This window comes from Nyctereutes procyonoides, unplaced genomic scaffold (genome assembly GCF_905146905.1).
Source record: "Nyctereutes procyonoides isolate TBG_1078 unplaced genomic scaffold, NYPRO_anot_genome, whole genome shotgun sequence".
In the NCBI taxonomy this organism is placed as follows: domain Eukaryota; kingdom Metazoa; phylum Chordata; class Mammalia; order Carnivora; family Canidae; genus Nyctereutes; species Nyctereutes procyonoides.
Window position 1 is genome coordinate 4,984,267 of NW_026575159.1, and position 22,741 is coordinate 5,007,007.

The 22,741-nt window shown below is 35.4% G+C and overlaps 1 protein-coding gene across 2 annotated transcripts in view; it reads right to left on the reverse strand.

The window, feature by feature from the left end:
- Positions 1-22,741, reverse strand: part of NUDCD1 (NudC domain containing 1) — an 80,901-nt gene that overhangs the window by 21,135 nt on the left and 37,025 nt on the right. For both annotated transcript variants that reach the window (XM_055314406.1, XM_055314407.1), the window contains 2 exons: positions 19,432-19,576; positions 13,773-13,898 (listed from right to left, as the gene is read on the reverse strand). In XM_055314406.1, coding sequence (XP_055170381.1) covers positions 13,773-13,898; positions 19,432-19,576 — 271 coding nt within the window. The remainder of the gene's footprint in view (positions 1-13,772; positions 13,899-19,431; positions 19,577-22,741) is intronic.

The following is a 22,741-nucleotide window of genomic DNA, read 5'->3' on the forward strand; positions in this document are numbered from 1 at the left end:
TCTGGTAAACTTTTTAATCTCTCCTTAGATTGTGAAGGTACAATATTCTTGGTTATACGTTTCTTCCTTTCAGCATTTTGAACATAGGCCACACCCCTCTGGCCTGAAAAGTTTCTGCTGAAATGTCTCTCCCTTGTATGTAACTATTTGTTTTCCTCATTGCTTTTAAGAGTCCCTCTTTATCTCTAGTTTTTGCCAATTTAATTATTGTGTCTTAATGTGGACCTCTTTGAGTTCATCTGGTTTGGGGCTCTTAAATATGCATGTGTGTTTCCTTCCCAGGTTAGGAAAATTTTCAGCTGCTATAGCTTCAAACAGGTTTTCTCTTGCTTTCTTTCTTCTCCTAAAAACAATAACGCAAATGTTATTTGCGCAAATGTTATTACACTTGATATTTCAGAGAGGTCCCTTAACCTCCTCATTTAAAGAATTATTTTTTTCCTGTTTAGCTTGGTTGCTGTCCACTATCCTGTCTTCCAGATTCCCAATCCATTCTTCTACATTCTCTAACCTGTTGATTCCCTGTAGTGTATTTTTCAATTATTGTATTCTGATTGGTTCTTTTTATATTTTCTTTCCCTTTGCTGAAGTTCTCACTGTTTATCCACTCTTGTCTCAAGCCCAAACATTACTCCAAACTCCATTAGGTAGACTGTTTATCTCCATTTTGTTTAGCTCTTATGAAGTTTTGTCTTGTTCTTTTGTCTGGAACACAATCCTGTCTCCTCATTTTGTCTGGCTCTGTGTTTGTTTCTATGTATTAGGTAGGTGAGCTGTGTCTTCTGGTATTGAATAAATAGTGGCCTAATGTAGAAGGTGTCCTGTGGTGCCTGGAAGTGCAATTCCCCCAGGTCACTAGAACCAGGTGCTCCAAGGATGTCCTTTCTGTGGGCTGCATGCACCCTCCTGCTGGGTCTGGGGTTGCTTGTAGGCAGGGCTGGCCCTCTACCCAGTGGTCAATAATGAATTGCCATGTTATTGTGGGCACACTGGTGGGCAGAGCTTGCCACGAGCATGATCAGCCTTTATGCTAGCTGTCTGTAATGACTGTAGGTACACTGGCTTGCCCCTGGCAATTGGCTGAGAGGCCTGGCTATAGCTACTATGGGCATGCTGGTGGTGGTGGGAGGGGGTGCCTAGGTTCCCCTTCCTGGGGCAGGAATTGCTTTAGAGGGACAGTGGTTCTGGTCAGGGCTGCCCACCAGATGGTCCAGGCTGAAGCCACTTTGGAGGAGCATGTGCTGGGGCGGGGGACAGACTGGGAGTGGTAAGTCCACAAGGAATGATGGGAGTGGGGAAAGGAGCATTGCAGAGTGGTTGGGAGAATATCAAAATTGGCTTCCACATGCTTCCAGCCAGCTAGGGTGAAGAAGGGCACGAAAAATGGTATTTGCCAGCACCTCTGTTCCCAGTGAAAGTTCCTACAGATTCCTGCCCCTCTGGCACATGTCCTGAAAGTAGGCAATACATTTCTATGTTTAACCCTAAGTACTTTTCAAATTGATGCTTCTGTGCTGGGTCTCAGATCAAGTAATATAGCACAATAGCCCTTTAAGTGCGGATACTTGGTTTCTTATCTCTTGGCCCTCTCAATTAAGCCCCATAGTTTTCAAAGCTTCTAGAGTTAAGCAATGAACCCTGCTGATTTTCAAAGCCAGATATTATGGGGACTGACCTTCCCTGTGCAGTTCCCCAGGGCCAGGAATACAGAATGTGAGGACTGATCCCCTAACTCTTTTGAGCCTATGATATTCCTCTTGCTTGTGGGTCCCAGGCTGGGAGTTTGGTTCATGACCAAGGGTATCTCTGCCCCTCTCAATGTGGCCTTTCTTTACGCTTTTAGCTGTGGAAGATTTGTTGTGCTAGTTTTTAGGTTTTTTCAGAGTGAGTTGCCTTACTGCCAATTTATTGGCTCACTGTGCCCATGGGAAAAGGCATGCTCAGTGTCTTCTCACTCTATCTTCCCCCACTCTCCCTTCTTTATAGTAATTATTAAGCAACAATGGAGGATGTCCCTGGCTGAGCATTATTTCAGATAATGGGAACCCATATACTGTAAAATGTGTATATTGTGCTTAGACAGTTAAATTTCATTAATAAGTTGTACATATGTGGCATGTCCAAAACTGATGTTTGAAAACAGAAGAAGTCCTACAAAATCCTGAGTTGTATTTTTGTTTGAACATCCATTTGTAAAGTTAAATGTAATGATGTTTTAACACTGACTAGAGATTGGAACATAGGAAGATACCAGATCTTAGCTAAGTGGCATAAAATACAATTGGGGGAAATGTACTTACGTTTTTACTTTACTAAAACCTGTGGACAATGGCCATTTTATAAGAAATATAAGAAAAAATTTTTTTTCATGTTTGAAAATTATGACATTGGATCTTTAGTGGTATCATAATGTATAAGACAATGTAAATATATCAATAAATACAAAGTACCATGAGAAAAAAAAAGGCAGGTGGATAGAAATGCAATTGTGTTTGGTACAGGTTATGAAGAGATGGAAGGGGAAGGTAAAACGTGAAGAGAGGACTGAATAAGGGACAAATGAGACAAGGCAGAACCCTTCAGGTATAAGGGTTTTAACACAAGCAGGTTTTTAATACGAGGAACAGCAGGAAGGCCATCATGGCCAAAGGAAAGTGAGTCAGGAAAAAAATAGTCGAGTCTGAGAGACAATTATCACGGGAGGGCAGTGTCTTTTAAACTATGGGTCTCAACATTTTTGGAAAAATTAAGTAGATTAAAAAGAGAACTTACTGTTTTTATCTCACTGAAAATAGTATGGAATGAAGTATGTCTTACGCAATAAGGATAGTACTGTTGTGTGAAATTTTTGCTTTACAGGTGTGCGTATGTGACTGAATCTCAAAACACGTACAGTGGGTCACAGAAAATTTGAAGTGGGCTTATAGAACATGGTAAAAATCCTAATTATTCTAAATGTGACAGATAGGTAGCCAGTATAAGGAGGAAAGGCAGAGAGAAATGATAAAATCTACTAATCCCTTTATAAAGATTACTTTGACCTTCACACAAAGTACTTATTAATTCAAAGGGGAAGATGATAACTTAGGAGCCGAGGAACATGGTGAGTACCACCCAATTAAATTTCACACCACAACACTGCCATGAAGATCTTCTTCATATGATAGACTAAAAAGGAAATATCATTTATGTGGTATTCCTGGCAAAATCCAACAATTCAATCTGCTCTTTAGGAAATATTGGATACAATTCATAAAAAGTACAAAATAAAGTCAATGTTATAAAAGCTGGGTAACTGGGTATTCTAAATTAAAGGAGACTAAAGAGACATCACAACTAATTGCAATGTTTCTGAATCAGGAAAAAAATTGCCATTTAGTACATTATTTGAGCAATTGTAAAATCTGATATGAACTGTATTAGGTAACAGTTATGTATGGATGTTAAACTTCCTGACTTACATTGTGGTTATGTAAGAAAATGCCTTCATTTTTAGTATACATGTGAGGTACTGGGGGTAAAAGGATATGGTATGTGCAACTCATTCCTAAATGTTTTAATAAATAGAAGAGGAGAAAGAAAAAATAAATGTGGCAAATGTTAATAATTGCTAAAATCTAAGTGAAGGATATTATTATACGCTAAACTGTAATCCTCCCAAAGTCATATGTTTAAATCCTAACTCCACACAGTACCTCAGGAATGTGACCTTATTTGGAGACAGAACGTTTAAAAGTGTGGTTAAACTAAACTGAGGTCATTAGGGTGGGTCCTAATCCAATATATGACTGGTATCCTTGGAAGAGATTAGGAAACAAACACAAGTACAAGGACCACGCGATTACTAAAAGGAGAAGATAGCCATCTATCTATAAACCAAGGAGAGAGCCTTCAGAAGAATTTAACCAAACTAACACCTGTATCTCTGACTTGCAGCTTCTAGAACTGTAAAAAACAAATTTCCTTTGTTTAAATCACCTAGTCTGTGGTACTTTGTTATGGAGGCCATATTAAGAAAATTATTAAATAGCTTAATTTTTTTGAAAAAAAGATTTATTTATGTTAGAATGCGTGTGCATCCAAGTGGGGGAGAGGAGAGGAAGAGGGAGACTCTCAAGCAGACTCCCTGCTAAGTGCAGAGCCCCACAGCTTGATCTCATGACCTGTACCAAAATCAAGAGTCAGACTTGAGCCATACAGCACTCCAATATAGCTTAATTTCTGATACTTGGTCAAATTTGATACAATGCAAATAAAAAAAATTTGATATTCCATCCAAGCATTGTACAAAAGTAAAGAGGTTCAAAGACCAAAAAATTTGAGAACCACTGGTTTAGGTACTTTCTAACTTCTGATCTTATCCTTAATACCTTCTTAAAAGACTTAGTATATTGGATACATGCCTTTTCTACTAACTCTCATAACGACACTAACCTAAAAGAATTATTTCCTCTTTGTAACTCCTCTGCTTCCTGTCTTGATGGCTTTATTTGTAACTTGCAAGTATTTTTTTCAGCTATTTCAGTCTTGTTTTAAGTAGTGTATGATGAATGCCATCTGATCTGATCTCAGAAACTCACTGTAATTTAATTTTTAAAAATATCCTATCACACAAAAATATCATTTTGATTGCTCAAGTCTGTATTTAATTTGGTCACTATATTATATATGTAGTTAATTTCTTTTGAATAACAGTTATGTTAATATATTTTATATTCTTTTTTATTCTAAGACTTCAAAATCTGGTTCTGTATTTCACCCTTACAGTACATCTCAATTCAGAAAAGCTGTATTTCAAATGCTCATTAACTACCAAGCAGCTAGTGGCTACTATTTTGTATAGCATAGCTCAAGATGGAAGCAAAAATAATTCTTCATTTGTATTTGAATTCTGATTTGAGCTTTATATCCCAGTGACCACATCTTTTACTTTTCTTTCTCAGATCTACTATTTAATATTTCTATTTTATTGTGCTGCTGCATATATTCATTTAACATTTTATTTTCCAAATGCCAAATTCTTAACCCTGATTTCCATTTCTCAGGAAATTTTATATTTTGAAAAATCTATCATTTATAATATAGAGTTCTGACCTTTTTGTTACAATATTGTTTCCTAAAACTATAAGGACATATACTGACCTTTCCATGTACAGGTAATTTCAAACTGTCCGAAGTCATGACAAATGAAATTAAGAAGAGAGAATTTGAAGTAAACATTGCAAAAAGAAGTACAAATTGTCAATAAAGTACTGTTTGATTCCTAAAGTGGATGTAGCAGTGAACATCTGAAACACTACAGCTTACTTTGTTCCCCCTCCTCCAATGACAAGCAAACTGGTACCTTCTTGTGTATACCAAGAAACTACACATTTGACCAGGTAGAACTTCACTTTCATATAATACACTGACAAGCCAATTCTGCCTTTAGAAAGATGTACTTACTACTTAGTTGTTGGAGCTGTTCCATTTATAAACGGAACATTTATACTCAAACAGCAATGTTTATGCATTTTTTTACTTCACAAAATCTTTGCTTATTTATTTAAAATATCTAATAAGAGAAATATCAAAGTTCTTATACTTCTAAAAAAAGAAACTTTGGTCTCAAATTTAACCCAACTGAAACAAAGATGAGATATTTTGGAGATTCAGTTCAAGACGGCAGTATAGAAAGATCCTGAACTCATCTCACATGGACACACTGAGCCTATAGCTACATATGAAACAATCCCCGCTGGGAAAAAAAAACCCACACCCCCAAGCAAGTAGAGGAGCTGAGACATAATCTTACCATAAACCATATATATAAACCTGGCACAGTCATCTACAATCAAGAGGGAACTTCAAACACTGAGCTACTCCCTGAGGATTGATAGGTTTAACCCAATATCAAGCACCCCAACTTTTATGACCTGCACTTGAGAGATGAACCTCCAAAACATTTATGTTTGAAAGCCAAGGCAGCCTGAACTGAGAAACTTATTATTAAAGAGACATGGGGCACACACTCACCAGTCATAGAGGCAGATGACTGTAAAGTACCCAGACTTTCTGTGAAAGATGTTCATCTGCTTATCTTATTAAAGCATCTAATTTAATACACAGCTAGAGGCATACTGGAATGCTCCTAAGAGAGAGAGACTGGCAGGTGTCAACTTCGCATTCTCTTTCTGCCTCCCTCCAGAGTACTAGAATCTGTCAGAAGGGAGTCTGTACCCTTAAATGGTGCCCCAATTTTTGTGGCTGTCATCCATGAGGGGCCTCTAGATCACCTGGCTCTGGTAGCCAGTGGAGTTTATACTTGCAGGTTCCACAAGCCTGTATAGGACAGAGAATGAATTCTTAACCAACTACCACCCCTAGGGGAAAAGCATGGAGGCAAAAACCTCAAATACCCAGTCTTTCTTTTCGTAAAAGTGGCCGATTAGTTTATCTTCATAGCTGCAGCCTGAAGGCAGGTTTCTAATTAAATATACAACTGAGAGCTAGCTATAACCCTCTCCAGAAATCTCAGAAGGCTAGGACTATCTTTGCACTCTCCCTCTTCTGTATTCCAGGGCACATCATCTCCAGAGGGAAGCTTGTTGTACACACACCAGGCACCCCAGTTTTTAATCTGGTGGTCTCAGTTTTTATGGCTGCTACCCAGCAGATGCCCCCTAAAATGCATATCTCTAGTAGTGGAGCTTTTATTCCTGGGTCGCATGGGACAGTTACACCTGGAGATGTCATTCCTGGTCAGCTACTACCACCAGGACACAGCACTAGCAGAATGAAACATCCCAGTCTTTCTGTGAAAAAGGCCTATTTGCTTGGCCTGGAACTTTAGCTCAAGGGATGGCCTTCTGGTTTGACACACATACAAGGACTTCTGAGATACTTTTCAGGGATGGAGACCATCAGGTACTATTGCTGTGCTATTTCCTTGCCTTCTTCCAAAGTGCCAGTATCTCCTAGAAAGGAGCTTGTATACTTCTCTGGCACTCTGATTTTTGTAGCTGCCACATGGAGACACCTCTAGTTTACCTGGTTCTGGTGGACAGTGGGACTTCTGTTTATGGTCCAACATGACTATATTATTTTGCATACTTTAAAAGCTGTTGCCTGGGGGATAGGCTTCCAGTCAGCCTAAAGTAGCTGACTGAGATCCTCCACTTAGGGACACTGACAGGTTTTGGTACACTCTCAAATACTAGGAGCTACAAAAAGTAAAATAAGCTGCTTGTACAATCAAAAAGGTTTGAGAGACAAGAGCTAGAGCAGAGCTCAACATTAAGTTTCACCTCCTACAAGATACCATGCCTGCAAGACTGGGAGAGGTGGCTGTTTTATGAAATGCATAGAAACCAACACAAAGTCAAGAAAATGAAGAAACAGAAATATGTTCCAAAGGAAAGAAAACAATAAGACCTCAGAAAGACAACTTAATGAAATGTAGGTAAGTGGTCTGTTTACCCAATGAAGAGTTTGAAATAAGTCATAAAGATACTAAGCACAGAAGAATGGATAAAGTGAAAACTTCAACAAAGAGACAAAAAAATGTAAGAAAGTATCAAACAGAAGTAACAGAATTGAAGAATAACATCACTGAAAAATATACTAGAAGGCTTCAATAGCAGACTAGATGAAATAGGAAAAAAAGATCAGTGAACTCAAATACAAGGCAATATAACTTATCAAATCAAAGCAGCAAAAAGATAAAAAGGAAGTAACAGTGAAGATAGCTTATGGGCCTTATAGAACAACATTAAGCAGAACATATGCATTATAAGTATCCTAGAATGAAGAAAAAGGGGCAGAAAATTTCCCTAATATAGGGAAGGAAAGACACTGAGATTCAGAAAGCCCAAAAGTTTCAAGTAAGACAAATTCAAAGAGACCCACACCAAGACGTCTCATATTCAAAGTGTTAAAAGTTAAAAAAGGACAGAACTTTTTTTTCGAGAGGGCGATAGACAGCACATGCTTGAAAGGTGGGGCAGAGGGGTAGGGGAAAGAGAATTCCAAGAAGACTCCATACTCAGTGTGGAGCCTGATGTGGGGCTTGATCTCACTACCTTAAAGATCACGACTTCAGCTGCAATCAAGAGTCAGATGCTTAACCAACCAAGCCACCCAGGTGCCCCAACAAGGAGACAATCTCAAAATCAGGAAAAGAAAAACAACTTATTTTATACAAGGGACCCCCACCATCCCTCCAAGACTAGCGGCAGTTTTTTCAGCAGAAATTTTTCAAGCCAGAAGATTGTAGTATGAGTGCTGAAAGAAAAAAATCTTCCAACCAAGAATACTCTACCTGGCAAGGATATTATTCAGCATTGCAGGAGACAGTTTTCCAGAGAAGCAAAAGCTGAAGGAGTTCATCACCACTAGACTGACCTTGTAAGAAATGTTAAAGAAACTTCTTTAGGCTGAACAAAAAATGATGCCAAACAGAAGCAGGAAAGCATGTGGAAATACAAATCTCACTGGTAAAGGTAAATAATACTAACTTTCAAAATATTCTAATGTTCTAAATATGGTGGGTTAATCACTTAAAGAGATAATATGAACGTTAAAAAACAATAGTAAATACAGTGATGTTGAGATAAACAATATTAAAAAATGTTAATTGTGGCATCAAAAACATAAAATTGGAGTAAAAATGGAGAGCTTTCAAATGCATTCAGACTGAAGTTATCAACATAAAACAAACTATTATAAATATAAGCTGTTAAATGTAAACCTCATGGCAATCATTAAGCAAAAACCTGTAGTAGATACACAAAAGATAAAGGAATCTAAGCATACTACTATGAATAATCAATCATCAAATCACAAAGGAAGACAGAGAAGAAAAGAACAGAGAAACTACAAAATAGCTAGAAAAAAAGGTAGCAAAAGGCAATTAGTACATACCTACCAATACTAATTTAAATATGAATAGATTAAATTCTCCAGTAAAAATACAGAGTGGCTGAAAAGAAGGAAAAAACTAAGACCCATGTATATGCTGCCTAGAAGAGACTCACCTCAGATGTAAGAACACACAGACTGGAAGTGAAAGGATAGAAAAATATACTCCATTCAGTGGCAATTATAAGAAAGCTGGGATAGCTATACTTATATCAGACAAAACAGACTTTAAGACAAAGACTAATAGGAGACATAAGACATTATATCGTGATAAAAAGGTCACTCTAACAAGAGAATATAATGTTTGTAAATATTTATGAAGCCAACACAGCAACACCTAAATATATAAAGCAATACTAACAGACCTGGAGGAATAGAATATCCCACTTTCACCAATAGTTTGATCATTCACTCAGAAGATCATTAAGATGAAAAAAAAAAAAGAAGATCATTAAGATGGGTTTAACAGACTTCTATATATAACATTCCATCCAAAAGCAACAGAATATACAGTCTTCTAAGTGAATGTGGAACACTCTCCAGAATAAATCATATATTAAGCCACAGAGCAAATATTAATAAATCTAAGAAGAATGAAATCATAGCAAGCATTTTTCTGACCACAATGGTATGAAACTACAATCATTTACAAAAATAAAACTGGAAAATTCACAAATATGTGGTGATTAAACAACATGCTATAAAACAACTAATGGGTCATAGAAGAAACCAAAAGAGAAATAAAAAAATACCTTGAGACAAAAGAAAATGGAAAAACAATATTCCAAAACATTTGGAATGATGTAAAAATGTTCCTAAGACTGAATAGCAATAAATGACCTCCACAAGAAACAAGATAAATCACAAATAACCTAATGTTATACCTCGAGGAGCCAGAAAAAGAAGAGCCCAAAGTTACTAAAAAGAAGGACATAACAAAGATGGGAGTGGAAATAAATGAAATAGTTTCACTGATCTTTTCTATTGTCTTTTTAGTCTCTAAGAGCTGGTTCTTTGGAAAAGATAAACAGAATTGACAAACCTTAGCTAGACTTAGACTTGCCAAAGAAAAAAGAATGAACTCAAAATCAGAAATGAAAAAGTTACAACTGATACCATAGAAATACAAAGGATCAGAATGAGACTACCATGAACAATTCTACATTAACAAATAGGATAATTTAAAGAAATGGATAAAGTGAATTGGTAATCAAAGCCTCCCTACAAAATCCAAGATGAGAGCTTCCCTGGTGAATTCTACCAAACATTTAAATAAAAATTAATACGAATCTTTTTGAAAGTCTTCCAAAATAGCATAGGAGAGAACACTTCCAAACTCATTTTACAAGGCCAGCATTACCCTGATACCAAAACCAAACAAAAATGCCACAAGAAAATTGTAGGCCAATATTGATGTTAAACACAGATGCTAAAATTCTCAACCAAATATTAGCAAATTGAATTAAACAATACATAATAAGGGTCATAAAATATAACCAAGTGAGTTTTATTCCAGGAATGCAAGGAAGGTTTGGTATCTGTAAGTTAATCATTAGGATATTCCACATCAATAAAACGAAAAATAAAAATCATATGATCATTTCAATACATGCAGAAAAAATATCTAACAACATTCAGCATTTATAAAACACTCTCAAAAAATGGGTACAGAGAGAACATATCTCAACATAATAAAGGCCACATATGACAAGCCCACAGCTAATGTCAAACTCAACATTAAAAAACTAAAAGCTTTTCTTCAAAGATCAGAAACAAGAAAAGGATGCTCACTCTTATCACCTTTATTCAACAGTGTTCTGAAAGTTCTAGGCAGGGCAATTAAGGCAGGAAGAAGAAATAAAAGGCATTCCAATCAGAAAGGAAAAAGTAAAACCGTCACTATTTGCAGATGACATATTACATAGAAAACCCTTAAGATTCTAGCAAAAAAATGTTAAAACTAATAAATTTAGTAAAGTTGCAGGATACAAAGCCAAAATACAAAAAGCAGTTATTTCCATACACTAGTTACATACTGTTGGAAAGAAAAATTAAGAAAATAATATTAACAACTCCATCAAAAAGAAGTAAGGATAAATTTAACCAAGAAGTTGAACAATTTGTACTCTGAAAACTGTAAGACACCAGTGAAAGAAACTGAAGAAAACAAAAATAAATGGAAAGATATTCCACACTCATGTATTGGACAAATTATTAAAATATCTATATTAAGCAAAGCAGTCTACAGATTCAATAAAATTCCTATCAAAATTCCCAATGACATTTTCCCCAGAATCCCAAATAGCCAACACAATCTTAGAAAACGCTTCCTGGGGCAGCCCGGGTGGCTCAGCGGCTTAGCACCACCTTCAGTCCAGGGCGTGATCCTAGAGACCTGGGATCTAATCCCGCATCGGGCTCCCTGCATAGAGCCTGCTTCTCCCTCTGCCTCTCTCTCATGAATAAATAAATTAAATCTTAAAAAAAAAAAAAAAGGCTTCCTGATTTTAAACTATATTACAAAGCTATAGTAATCAAAACAGTATAGTATTGGCATAAAAATAGAGTCCAATGGAACAGAGTCCAGAAGTAAACCCACCCATTTATGGTCAATTAATTTATGATAAAGGAGCCAAGAATATACAATGGGGAAAGGACCATCTCTTTAATAAATGATGTTGGGAAAACTGGATAGCCACATACATACAAAAGAACAAAACTGGACCACTATCCTTACATCATACACAAAAGCTAATTCAAATGGATTAAAAAGTTTAACATAAGATCTGAAGTCATAAAAGTCCTAAAAGAAAACAGAGGCAGTAAGTTTCTTGGCATTGGTCTTGGCAATGATATTTTTGGAGCAAAGGCAACAAAAGCAAAAATTAAAAAGTGGAACTATTTCAAACTAAAAGGCTTCTCAATAGCAAAGGAAACAATCAACAAAATGAAAAGGCAACCTAATGAATGGGGAAAAATTTTGTAAGTCCTATCTGATAAGGGGTTAATATACGAAATTTATAATTAACTTTTATAATTACATAGCAAAAAACAAACAATGCAATTAAAAAATGATTAAAGGAACTAAATAGACACCATTTGTCCAAAGAAGACCTATAGATGGCCATCTTTTACATGAAAAGGTGGTCAACAACATTAAATATCAAGAAATGCAAATCAAAACCATGATGAGATATTCCCTCACACTTCACACCTGATGGCAGCTGGGGGATGGATTAAGTGTGTCAACAGCTATCAACATCCAGTTTTAAGTAAGTATTGGGGATTGTAATGCATAGCATGATGATTATAGTTAATATTATACTTCATATTTGAAACTGCTAATAGCGCAGACCTTATAAGTTCCCAACATAAGAGAAAAATGTCTATGTATGGTGACAAATGTTAACTAGACTGATTGTGGTGATCATTTTGCAATTTATACAAATACCAAATCATTGGAGTTAAATCAGCAATTAACACTGAACTGTGATTAAACAGTTCTAGAGTATGCAAATTGCTGCAAATGTTTACCAAATATCATCCCTAAAAATGTGGTACAATGAGGGATCATATGGGCATTTCTTAACCTTCTGAAGACAGAACCTACTTACAACGAAAGTCTATCAATACATGCTCTTTAGGAACACATTTTATAAAGAAGGTCACACAAGGGGGATCCCTAGGTGGCTCAGCAGTCTAGCGCCTGCCTTCAGCCCAGGGCATAATCCTGGAGTCCTGGGATCGAGTCCCACATCAGACTTCTGGCATGGAGCCTGCTTCTCCCTCTGCCTGTGTCTCTGCCTCTCTCTCTCTGTCTCTCATGAATAAATAAATAAAATCTTTAAGAAAAAAAAAAGGTCACACAAGTCAATCAGAAACACCAAAACATATAAATGAAAAAATTCTTCACTAGAGTCAAAAGTAATATTATGAAACAGTCAATAGTAAAAAACCCCACAGACTAAAAATCCTGTATCTTGCATGCCAATTAGTAAAGATCAAACAAAAAACTGAAGGGTAAGTAAGTTGCAATTAAATAGGTAATAACTGCTAACATAATGAGAATATAGACTGAAAATCAATTTGTTAGAGCCTTGGTCAAATTTGACTTCTGTAACTCTATTAGATAAAACCCCTGAATACAGTAAAAGGCTTTATGTAAAAAAGGGACTTAAAAAAAACAAAAAAACAAAACAAAAAACAGGGATGCCTGGGTGGCTCAGTGGTTAAGCGTCTGCCTTTGGCTTAGGGCATGATCCCAGAGTCCCAGGATTGAGTCCCACATCAGGCTTCCTGCATGAGCCTGCTTCTTCCTCTGCCTATGTCTCTGCTTCTCTCTCTCTGTTTCTCATGAAATAAATAAATAAAATCTTAAAAAAAAAATCATCATGAATAATGCAATTCGAGAATCATTTACTAAAGATGTATATACTATACTCTGTAAGACAACCACTAAATACAAATATGAACACCAACAATAACATTATATAGTGTCACCCAGCCATTAAATTAAATTGAAATGACAACATAAAGTACTTATGTCATAATTTCAAATGAAAAAAGATATGAGGTTATTATAAATTAGTTGTAACTATATATAAAAATCTGAATAGCAAAAAAAAAAAAAAAAAAGCAAAAAAAAAAAAATCGTAAGATATCAAATACACAAAACTACCAAAAGAACACAACACTGTTTCATTGGGGATGTTGGTATAAAACTGCCATTTCATGGAGTGAGGAGTTTTAGATCATAGCCAGTAGTGCCAATCCCAAGCCAGCTCTACAAATTATACATTAGGTCAATCAATTACCATCTCATGTAACTTGTATTTATTCATAAATTTTTAGAAATATAATAATCAAGTACTTACCACATGAGTAGTTTTTAATGTACTGACATCAAATCTGCATAAACTGGAGCTCTCTTCAAAGAAAATGTCACATTCTTCTAACTCTTGAGCATTACAAGGAGGTTTTTCTTTATCTGGATTTGGATTCTTAGATCAGAAAATAAAATAAACCATCAATAAGAGAATGGATTTCTTCATTCTTATAAATATCAAGATTATAGCAGTAATTAAAAACTAAATTTCAGGGACGTCTGGGTGGTTCAGCGGTTCAGTGTCTGCCTTCGGCTCAGGGCATGATCCTGGAGTCCCAGGATTGAGTCCCACATCGGGCTCCCTGCATGGAGCCTGCTTCTCCCTCTGCCTGTGTCTCTGCTTCTCTCTCTCTCTCTCATGAATAAATAAATAAAATTTTTAAAAACAACCTAAATTTCAGACCTAAGACCAATAAATCCTAATCAGCAAGAACAGAAATGGCAGAATGATGAAGTCACCGGAAAAAGATAATAAAGTAGGTTATATAAACATGTTTTATATACTCAAAGATGTAAAGAAAAACATGTGTATATTGATAGAGGTATGGAAGATATAAAAAAAGCCAGTTAAATTTCTAAATATGAAAATACCTGAAACGGAAAGCAAAAAAGATGGGACTGACAACTAATGAGACAGGACAGAAGACCTGTGAGATTGAAATGAAACAACAGTCTATCTAAAATGAAACACAAAAAAAACAAAACAAAACAAAAAACAAACAAAAAAAACACAACTGCAGTGACCTGTGGAACAGTATCAAATGGTCTAACAAATAAGTAACTGGAAGAAGACAGGAAGAATGGAAAAAATTTTGAATGGTCAATAAATGATGAAAACTATCAGCGTACAGATTCAGAAAGGTCAAAGAAACATGAAAAAAACTCACTGCAAATCACAATATAATGAAATTGTTGAAAAGTCATAATAAAGAGAATATCTTAAAAGTAGTCAGAGGAGGAAAAAAACACATGAACAGAGAAACAAAGATACAAATTATAGCCAACTTCCCATCAGAAATTGTGCAAGCCAGGAAACAATGTAGTATAATTGAAGTTATAAAAGGGAGAAAATAAAAAACCATCGACATTGACTTACATACCTAAAAAATATTTTAAAAGGATGACAACAAGTATTTTTGCAGCAAATAAAAGCTGAGAGAATTTACCCAGCAAACCTACATTATAAGGAATGCTAAAGGAAGTTCTTCAGCCAGGAGAAAAATGACAACAGATGGAAATATGAATTGACACAAAGAAGTGTAGAACAGAGGAAAAGACAAGGATGTGGGTCAATGTAAGACATTCCCCCCCCCCCCATATTTCTGATCTCTTTAAAAGAGAATTGACTGATTAAAGTTAAAATAACACTTATTGAGTTTACAACATTAAATAAAATGTACAATAAGGATAATTTGTATGTACAATAAGAATAATACAAAAGATGAAGAAATGGAAATACATTGTGAAGTTCTTAAGTTATGAGCAAAGTGATACCTTTCAACGATAGAGGTGATGAATTAAAGATGTAGAGTGTTAACTCCAAAATTGCTAAACACACATACAAATATCCCCAAACTAAAACACAGAGGTATAGCTAATAAGCCAAAAGAGGAGATACATGCAATCATTAATTTTAATATGTTCCATTGCTTAATGCAAGAATCACTGTCTGGTCTTATATACCTCTAGAGTAAAAGAATCCCAATGCTCAAGTGGTAAATTGCATATATAAACAACAGAAATGTAATTCTACAACTGACTGACCAAATATCCACATACCCAGTTTGCCAAAAATGCTGTCATGTTATTGAGAATTTAATGAAATGACCTGAGAAAGCTTCTGAAACGAAATGGCGGGGAGTTACAGATCTGTATTATCAAACCTGTCCATGTCTCACCCACTAGTTGTGGTTGTCTGTTCCAGCCTACGTATCAGTGGAAACCATTCTGGTTGTTATGGTTGGCTGGGAATGCAATTACCAGCAATTAGCTGGGGGCATTTTTTCAACAGTTCAAGAACATATATATTTATTTGTCCAGCAGCATACAAAAAGCACCTTCTGTACTTCTCCCTCCTTTCCCCTTTCCATTACCTGTTGAAGAGGGCAAAAATTAAAAGTTCAGGACTATCAAGGCAGGCACATTCTAAAAGGACAAGATTACAGAGAAAGGGGAGTTACAGAGAACCCTAGACTCTGCGGCTTCTCTGTAGCCATTTACTGATTTTCAAGCTGAGCTGAAAAAGACAAGTGGAAAGCAGCAGCAGGCAAGGGGTTCAAAAGTTGACTGTTGATATTATTCAAGTGCTCAGAAGACAAAAATTAAAGATTAGGGCTCACACAGGAGAAGCCCTGGAAAACATCCTAGACTTTCAGCTGACATTCATGAAAAGTTCTGCCCCAGGAGTAAGAACAAACAGGGAATAAATAGCCTAGGTGGCTCAGCCATTGAGCCTCTCTAGCTCTGCCTTCCACTCACTGGAGCTCCCTGGATCCAGTGGAGTCCCACATGGGGCTCCCTGCAGGGGCCCTGCTTCTCCCTCTGCCTATGTCTCTGCCTCTCTCTCTCTGTGTGTCTCATGAATAAATAAATAAATCTTAAAAAAAAAAATATCAGCCACATAAAAAAAAATGGAAATACAGCACCAAATCAAATCAATCTTTAATGAAATTAAGAAGATAGTCTGAAATTTTGGAGGATGCAGGGCAAGTATTGTTTAGAATGAAGTGTATAGCATTAAATAGAAAAGCAGGTTAAAAAATCAATCATTTAAACTTTCATTTTTAAAAATAGAGCAAAATAAATCCAAAGTAAGCAAAAAGGAGAAAATACTCTAGTAACAGAAATGAAACTGGGAACTGAAAAAAGACAATAAAAGTGGAAATAGATGCCCAAAATAATCCCATATCTATGAGAAATTAAATTTGCGGTTAAGAATTTCCAAAAAACCCTTCCTCCATTCTAGATGGTTTCACTTGCAAATTCTATATTTTAAAAAAATAATGCCAATTCTATACAATCTCTTCCAGAAAAAGAACAAGCAGGAAACATTCCCCTACTTGTTTTATGACATCAGCATTACCCAAATATCAAAACTGGATGACAATAAAAATAAAAAAAAACAAAAACTACAGACCAATGTTCCTCACAAATACAGATGCAAAAACTCCTCAACAACATTTAACAAACCCGGTTAAACCAGTAAAATGTAAATAGGATAATACATCCTGACTAAGTGGGGTTTATCCTACAAATGAAGAAAATGTATGAGTTCTAGCAATCTTGGGGTGGAGGCTTTTGGGTTTTCTATGTAGAGTATCATGTCATCGGCGAAGAGGGAGAGTTTGACTTCTTCTTTGCCAATTTGAATGCCTTTAATGTCTTTTTGTTGTCTGATTGCTGAGGCTAGGACTTCCAATACTATGTTGAATAGCAGTGGTGAGAGTGGACATCCCTGTCTGGTTCCTGATCTTAGGGGAAAGGCTCCCAGTGCTTCCCCATTGAGAATGATATTTGCTGTGGGCTTTTCGTAGATGGCTTTTAAGATATCGAGGAAAGTTCCCTCTATCCCTACACTCTGAAGAGTTTTGATCAGGAATGGATGCTGTATTTTGGAAAACTGTGTGGAGGTTCCTCAAAGAATTAAAAATAGACCTGCCCTACGACCCAGCAATTGCACTGTTAGGGATTTACCCCGAAGATTCAGATGCAATGAAACGCCGGGGCACCTGCACCCCGATGTTTCTAGCAGCCATGTCCGCGATAGCCAAACTGTGGAAGGAGCCTCGGTGCCCATCGAAAGATGAATGGATAAAGAAGATGTGGTTTATGTATACAATGGAATATTACTCAGCCATTAGAAACAACAAATACCCACCATTTGCTTCAACGTGGATGGAACTGGAGGGTATTATGCTGAGTGAAGTAAGTCAATCGGAGAAGGACAAACAGTGTATGTTCTCACTCATTTGGGGAATATGAATAATAGTGAAGGGGAATATAAGGGAAGGGAGAAGAAATGTGTGGGAGATATCAGAAAGGGACACAGAACATAAAGACTTCTAACTCTGGGAAATGAACTAGGGGTGGTGGAAGGGGAGGAGGGCGGGGGGTGGGGCTGAATGGGTGACGGGCACGGAGGGGGACACTTGACGGGATGAGCACTGGGTGTTATTCTGTATGTTGGTAAATTGAACACCAATAAAAATTAATTTATAAAAAAAAATGTATTTGACAAAATTCTATAGCCTTTCATGATACAAAATGTTCAGTATGACAGAAATACAAAAAAACTTTCTCAACATGTCAAAAATAATCCATAATGCTTAACAGTGAAATATTCAATTATTTTTCCAAGATTTCATTTTTTAAAAAACTTTTTCCAAGATTTCAAATGAGGCAAGAATGTCTGCTTTCACTATTCACCATTTCTATTTTATAGTGGATTAAAGGTTCTAATCAATGCAGAAAGGCAAGAAAAATTATAATGATTTGAAATACAAGATAGTCTCCAGTTGCAGATAATAAGATTCTATGTTTTTTTTTTCAAATTATAACAAACACACTGGTGTTCAGCCATAAATAATTTACTCATACATACCGATATTCATTTGAAAAAAATCAAGTTTAAAAGGCAGTTAATAGCAATAATCTACAATATCAAAACAAACCTCTACTACTGTAACTACTATTACATTCCAGAGGGCAATACAATAAATACTTGCTGAAAGAAGGAACACAGTAGGGCAATGCAGCCTGCATGACTTATTAGAACACCAGGACTATGAAATCACAGTTTCATAGTCTTATATATGAATTCTAGTGATTCCTGAGATTTTTAATTACTGCTGGCAGACATGAAACTTGGTTTCTCCATTTTGGCCATGCTTTCTTTTGACAGAAACATTTACTTCAATATTCTAATTTCCTTTCTACTTTAGGATACAAGTAACCCTACAGTATGACTGTCTTCAAATATTTTTCCTCATTGCTCTAACTCCACAGATGGCAATAAGTCAGACATTTTACATGTGCTGATATAATTTTTGGTGAATAAGCCTATAACTGAAATTCTGGTATGCTTTATTCAAATTTTTAATATTATTTTAAAAGTTATCCGATTGGAACATTTCAACAAAATCTCATAGTTGAATGAGTAGTATATTATTGTAATCATTACAATGAATTACTCTATCAATCAAAATCATAGTAAATATTTTAACCCCTTGTGTCTAAAATAACCTAGAAAATTTCAGTGATGACAAGTAGATTATTTGCATAGGTAGACAGGAAAATCATAATTTTTGTCCCTGTAACAGTCTACTGATTTTTCTAAAAAAGAACATATATACTTGTGTATATGTGTGAATATATATGTATATATGCATGTGTATACATATATATGTACACAGAGATACGCCCACCTTATATATAACAATCACACACACATACACACATATATATATGTATTCATGTAGTGTAAGGAATGAATATTAGAATTTAAACTATATTCAAACACCAGTCTGGAGTGCTTAATCTATGTCTCTAACATTAACAAATGTAAAATAATGTGTGAAAAACATGGCATAATTCTCATATAACATACTTCTGGGCCTTTGGAAAGTGACACTACTACTGTAATTGCTTACCAGTTCTTCAGAGGTCAAATGCATCAAACGTTCAGCTATTGCAGCACATTGGGCTGAGTCTCTTATAAACTCTCCTTGTTTATCACCGACCACGAGCTCTGGCCATGTTAGTCCTTCATTCTTTTTAATCAAAAAAATCTCCAAGCTAGAAGTTATAAAAGAGAAAGTATGTTATATTAAGCAGCTATACAAATTATATAACCAACACCAAACTCTTCCACTGAATTTATTCCTGTTGGTGTCCAGAGATGCTTTACCAAAACTTGTGTTAATTTTAATATTACATATGATGGAAAATCTGTAATCCAAGGGTAAATAATTTATACTAAAAAAAATAAAAATAAAAATAATTTATACTAAATAAACAAACAAGACAGTACCACTGGAAATAGTATGTCAAATGACTTGATGAGAAGAGTGACTGGCAAGAGTTAAGACCACTGAGAAAATACTGTTGTAGTCCAGGTATGCAGGCTATTACTGAACTTAAGTGACAGAAGTGCAAGCAGTGTGGATCTAGGAGATATTTTATTGGGGAGTAGTGGTGGTGGTGAGGGTAGTGACTGGGTGGGCACATAGAGTTAACTGGAAAGAGACAAAACTAAAGGTGCCTCTTGGCACATGGAGCCAACAATTAGCTTCACTTTCCTAAACTGTAGCCATAATATATAATTATTAATGTAAACATCAGACAAGTTAGATCAATTATTAAAATACAGATTTTAAAGAATTGAAAAGAAAGTAGAAATTAGAAATTAACTCTGGTAACTCCTTAGGGAAAACAGTTGTTAATGTGGTCTGTATCAACTGAAAATCTAATTCTATATATTTAAATCATTCAACACAAATTCCAAATACACAAAAAAGAGCCCATCAAGGAATCCTGAGATTAAAGGTGTGATGTAGCAGGAAGGGGAGAGAGAGCTAAGTCAGGGCACAGGAGTTGTCCATGTGCTTCTTGAATAGGAAGGGAAATTCATGTAAGCTACTATAGGAGTAGCTGTTGCTAGAACACAACAGCTGTTCCATAGGAAAGCAACCTTTTCCATGTGTCATCTCTGGTACACGTGTGCCATACTCACCCATGCCCTGGAACACAACTGCAATGAAAAATATTGCAAGGACACAATAATAACTATTACCATAATTATCAAATAGAACATGCAAGCCTATCAGTTATTTTTTCAATGCTGTTATTAGCACCACCTCATGAATTAATTACAGCACTTTAAATTTTTCTGAAACTACTTATTTTAATAGACTATACAAAATATCTTTTCAGTGTAATGAGTTCCTATCATTAGCATTAAAAATTACTACTATAATATATTCTCTAAGAGGAAGGTTATCTTGAAGATGATGATGATGATGAAGAATCATCACAGCAAATCCTACATAATCTTCCCCATATGCCAGGTGCAGTCTTAAGCACTATACATATTTTAACTCATTGATTGCTCACGACAACCAAATAAAGTTAAGTACTATTTTCATCTTCAATTGACAAGTAAGATAAAAAAAAAAAAAAACAAACACTGAAAAGTTAAGTAACCTTGCCAAAATCACAAGCTAGTAAAGCAGTCTGGTTCTAAGTCTATGTTCCTAACTATTGTACTACTCTGCCTCTCTGAAAAAATATATATAAAAAACTACTAAAGAAATTTTACTGTGACCAGAATGTAATAAATACTGTTTTTAGTCAGTTGCTACTTAAAGAAGTTAGAATTCATACAATCTCATTTATAAAGAATTTCTGAACCATCATTAAATTTGCATACCTCGTCAATGCAACCCTTTTTAGCACAACTGCATTTCTACATTTTAAAACTAGTATCATATCCTACTATCCAAGCAAAAAACAACATATAACCCCATACATAATAACCTAAAGACTAGTGAACAAATCCTTCTAAAGTGAGAGGGAACATTAACTATTCAAAACTGAGAGATATGAATAATTTAATCAAGTACAGAAAATCATGTTTATAAACCAATGACACCACCAACACATCATCATAATCATCCTTTGTAACGTAAAACTGTAATCAAGTACCTCAAATTTAATAGGAAAACAATACTGGTTTATGCTCGTATATTAAATGCTGGAACTATTTGTGTGAGGTCTAGCTATTCTAGACTGTCACTGGGTTACTGCCTGGTGACTTCTATTAATACGTGATAATTTGCCAACTTATAAATGCTACCCTCAAATCTCTCATAAACATAAAAACATGTTTAAATAGAATGTGGAGATATAAAATATTTTTTGAAGAACATTTCAGATAATTAAGTTTTAAAAATATGTTAAAAAGTGTAAAGGAGGGGGCAGCCTGGGTGGCTCAGTGGTTTAGTGCCACCTTCAGCCCAGGGCGTGATCCTGAAGACCTGGAATACAGTCCCATGTTAGGGTCCCTGCATGGAGCCTGCTTCTCCCTCTGCCTGTGTCTTTGTCTCTTTCCCTCTCTCTCTGTGTGTATCTCATGAATAAATACATATTTAAAAAAAAGTGTAAATATACTTATCATGATGAGCACTGAGTACAGAATTGTTGAATTATAATATTGTACATCTGGAACTAATATGTATATGTTAATTATACTTCAATGAAAAATTAGTGATGAGTAATTTTATTAGATTCTGTTACGAATTCAGTGCGTTAGTATGCCAAGGTTCACAAAGAATGAGGCAAAAAGCCAATGTGCTTGACTGTGGGGATCAAACCATAGTCAGATAGGTGATTACCAGACACATTAGATTCCAGGTTCATCTTAGTGTCCTTTTTCATATCTTTATTATCCAAGTAAATGGACAAACTGGTAACAAAATTAGGTATTTATTCAATTGGTATAACTGAATGTGCTATTAAGTGTGACATTCATTAAGAAAGGAAGGAGTAAGATTGTTGGTTAGGACTTCATAAACCATTTTATCACCTTGAAAGTGGAATTTTTTAAACCTATCATGTCCAAGTGATTGATTTTAATCTAGCTCAAGTCAACTTTTTACTCTCCCTCTAAAAGAGTAATCCTTTTCTGAGAATTACAATAAACATACTTCCATAAATATTTGTAGGAGTGATTATGAAAAATGTTGGAAGAACTATAGTGATTAAACATACCATGTTAAAATTGGTTAGCAAGAATTACTAGAATGGTTTTAAAAAAAGCATGTGCCTAAACAGAAAGACAAGGGATCAGATTCATGGAAATCATTATTTTTTTGTTAAGTTCACTGAATAATGAATTCTTAGTTCAGTAATACTAAATTATAAAAGACATCATTACTTATCAATCTATCAATCTATGTTTCT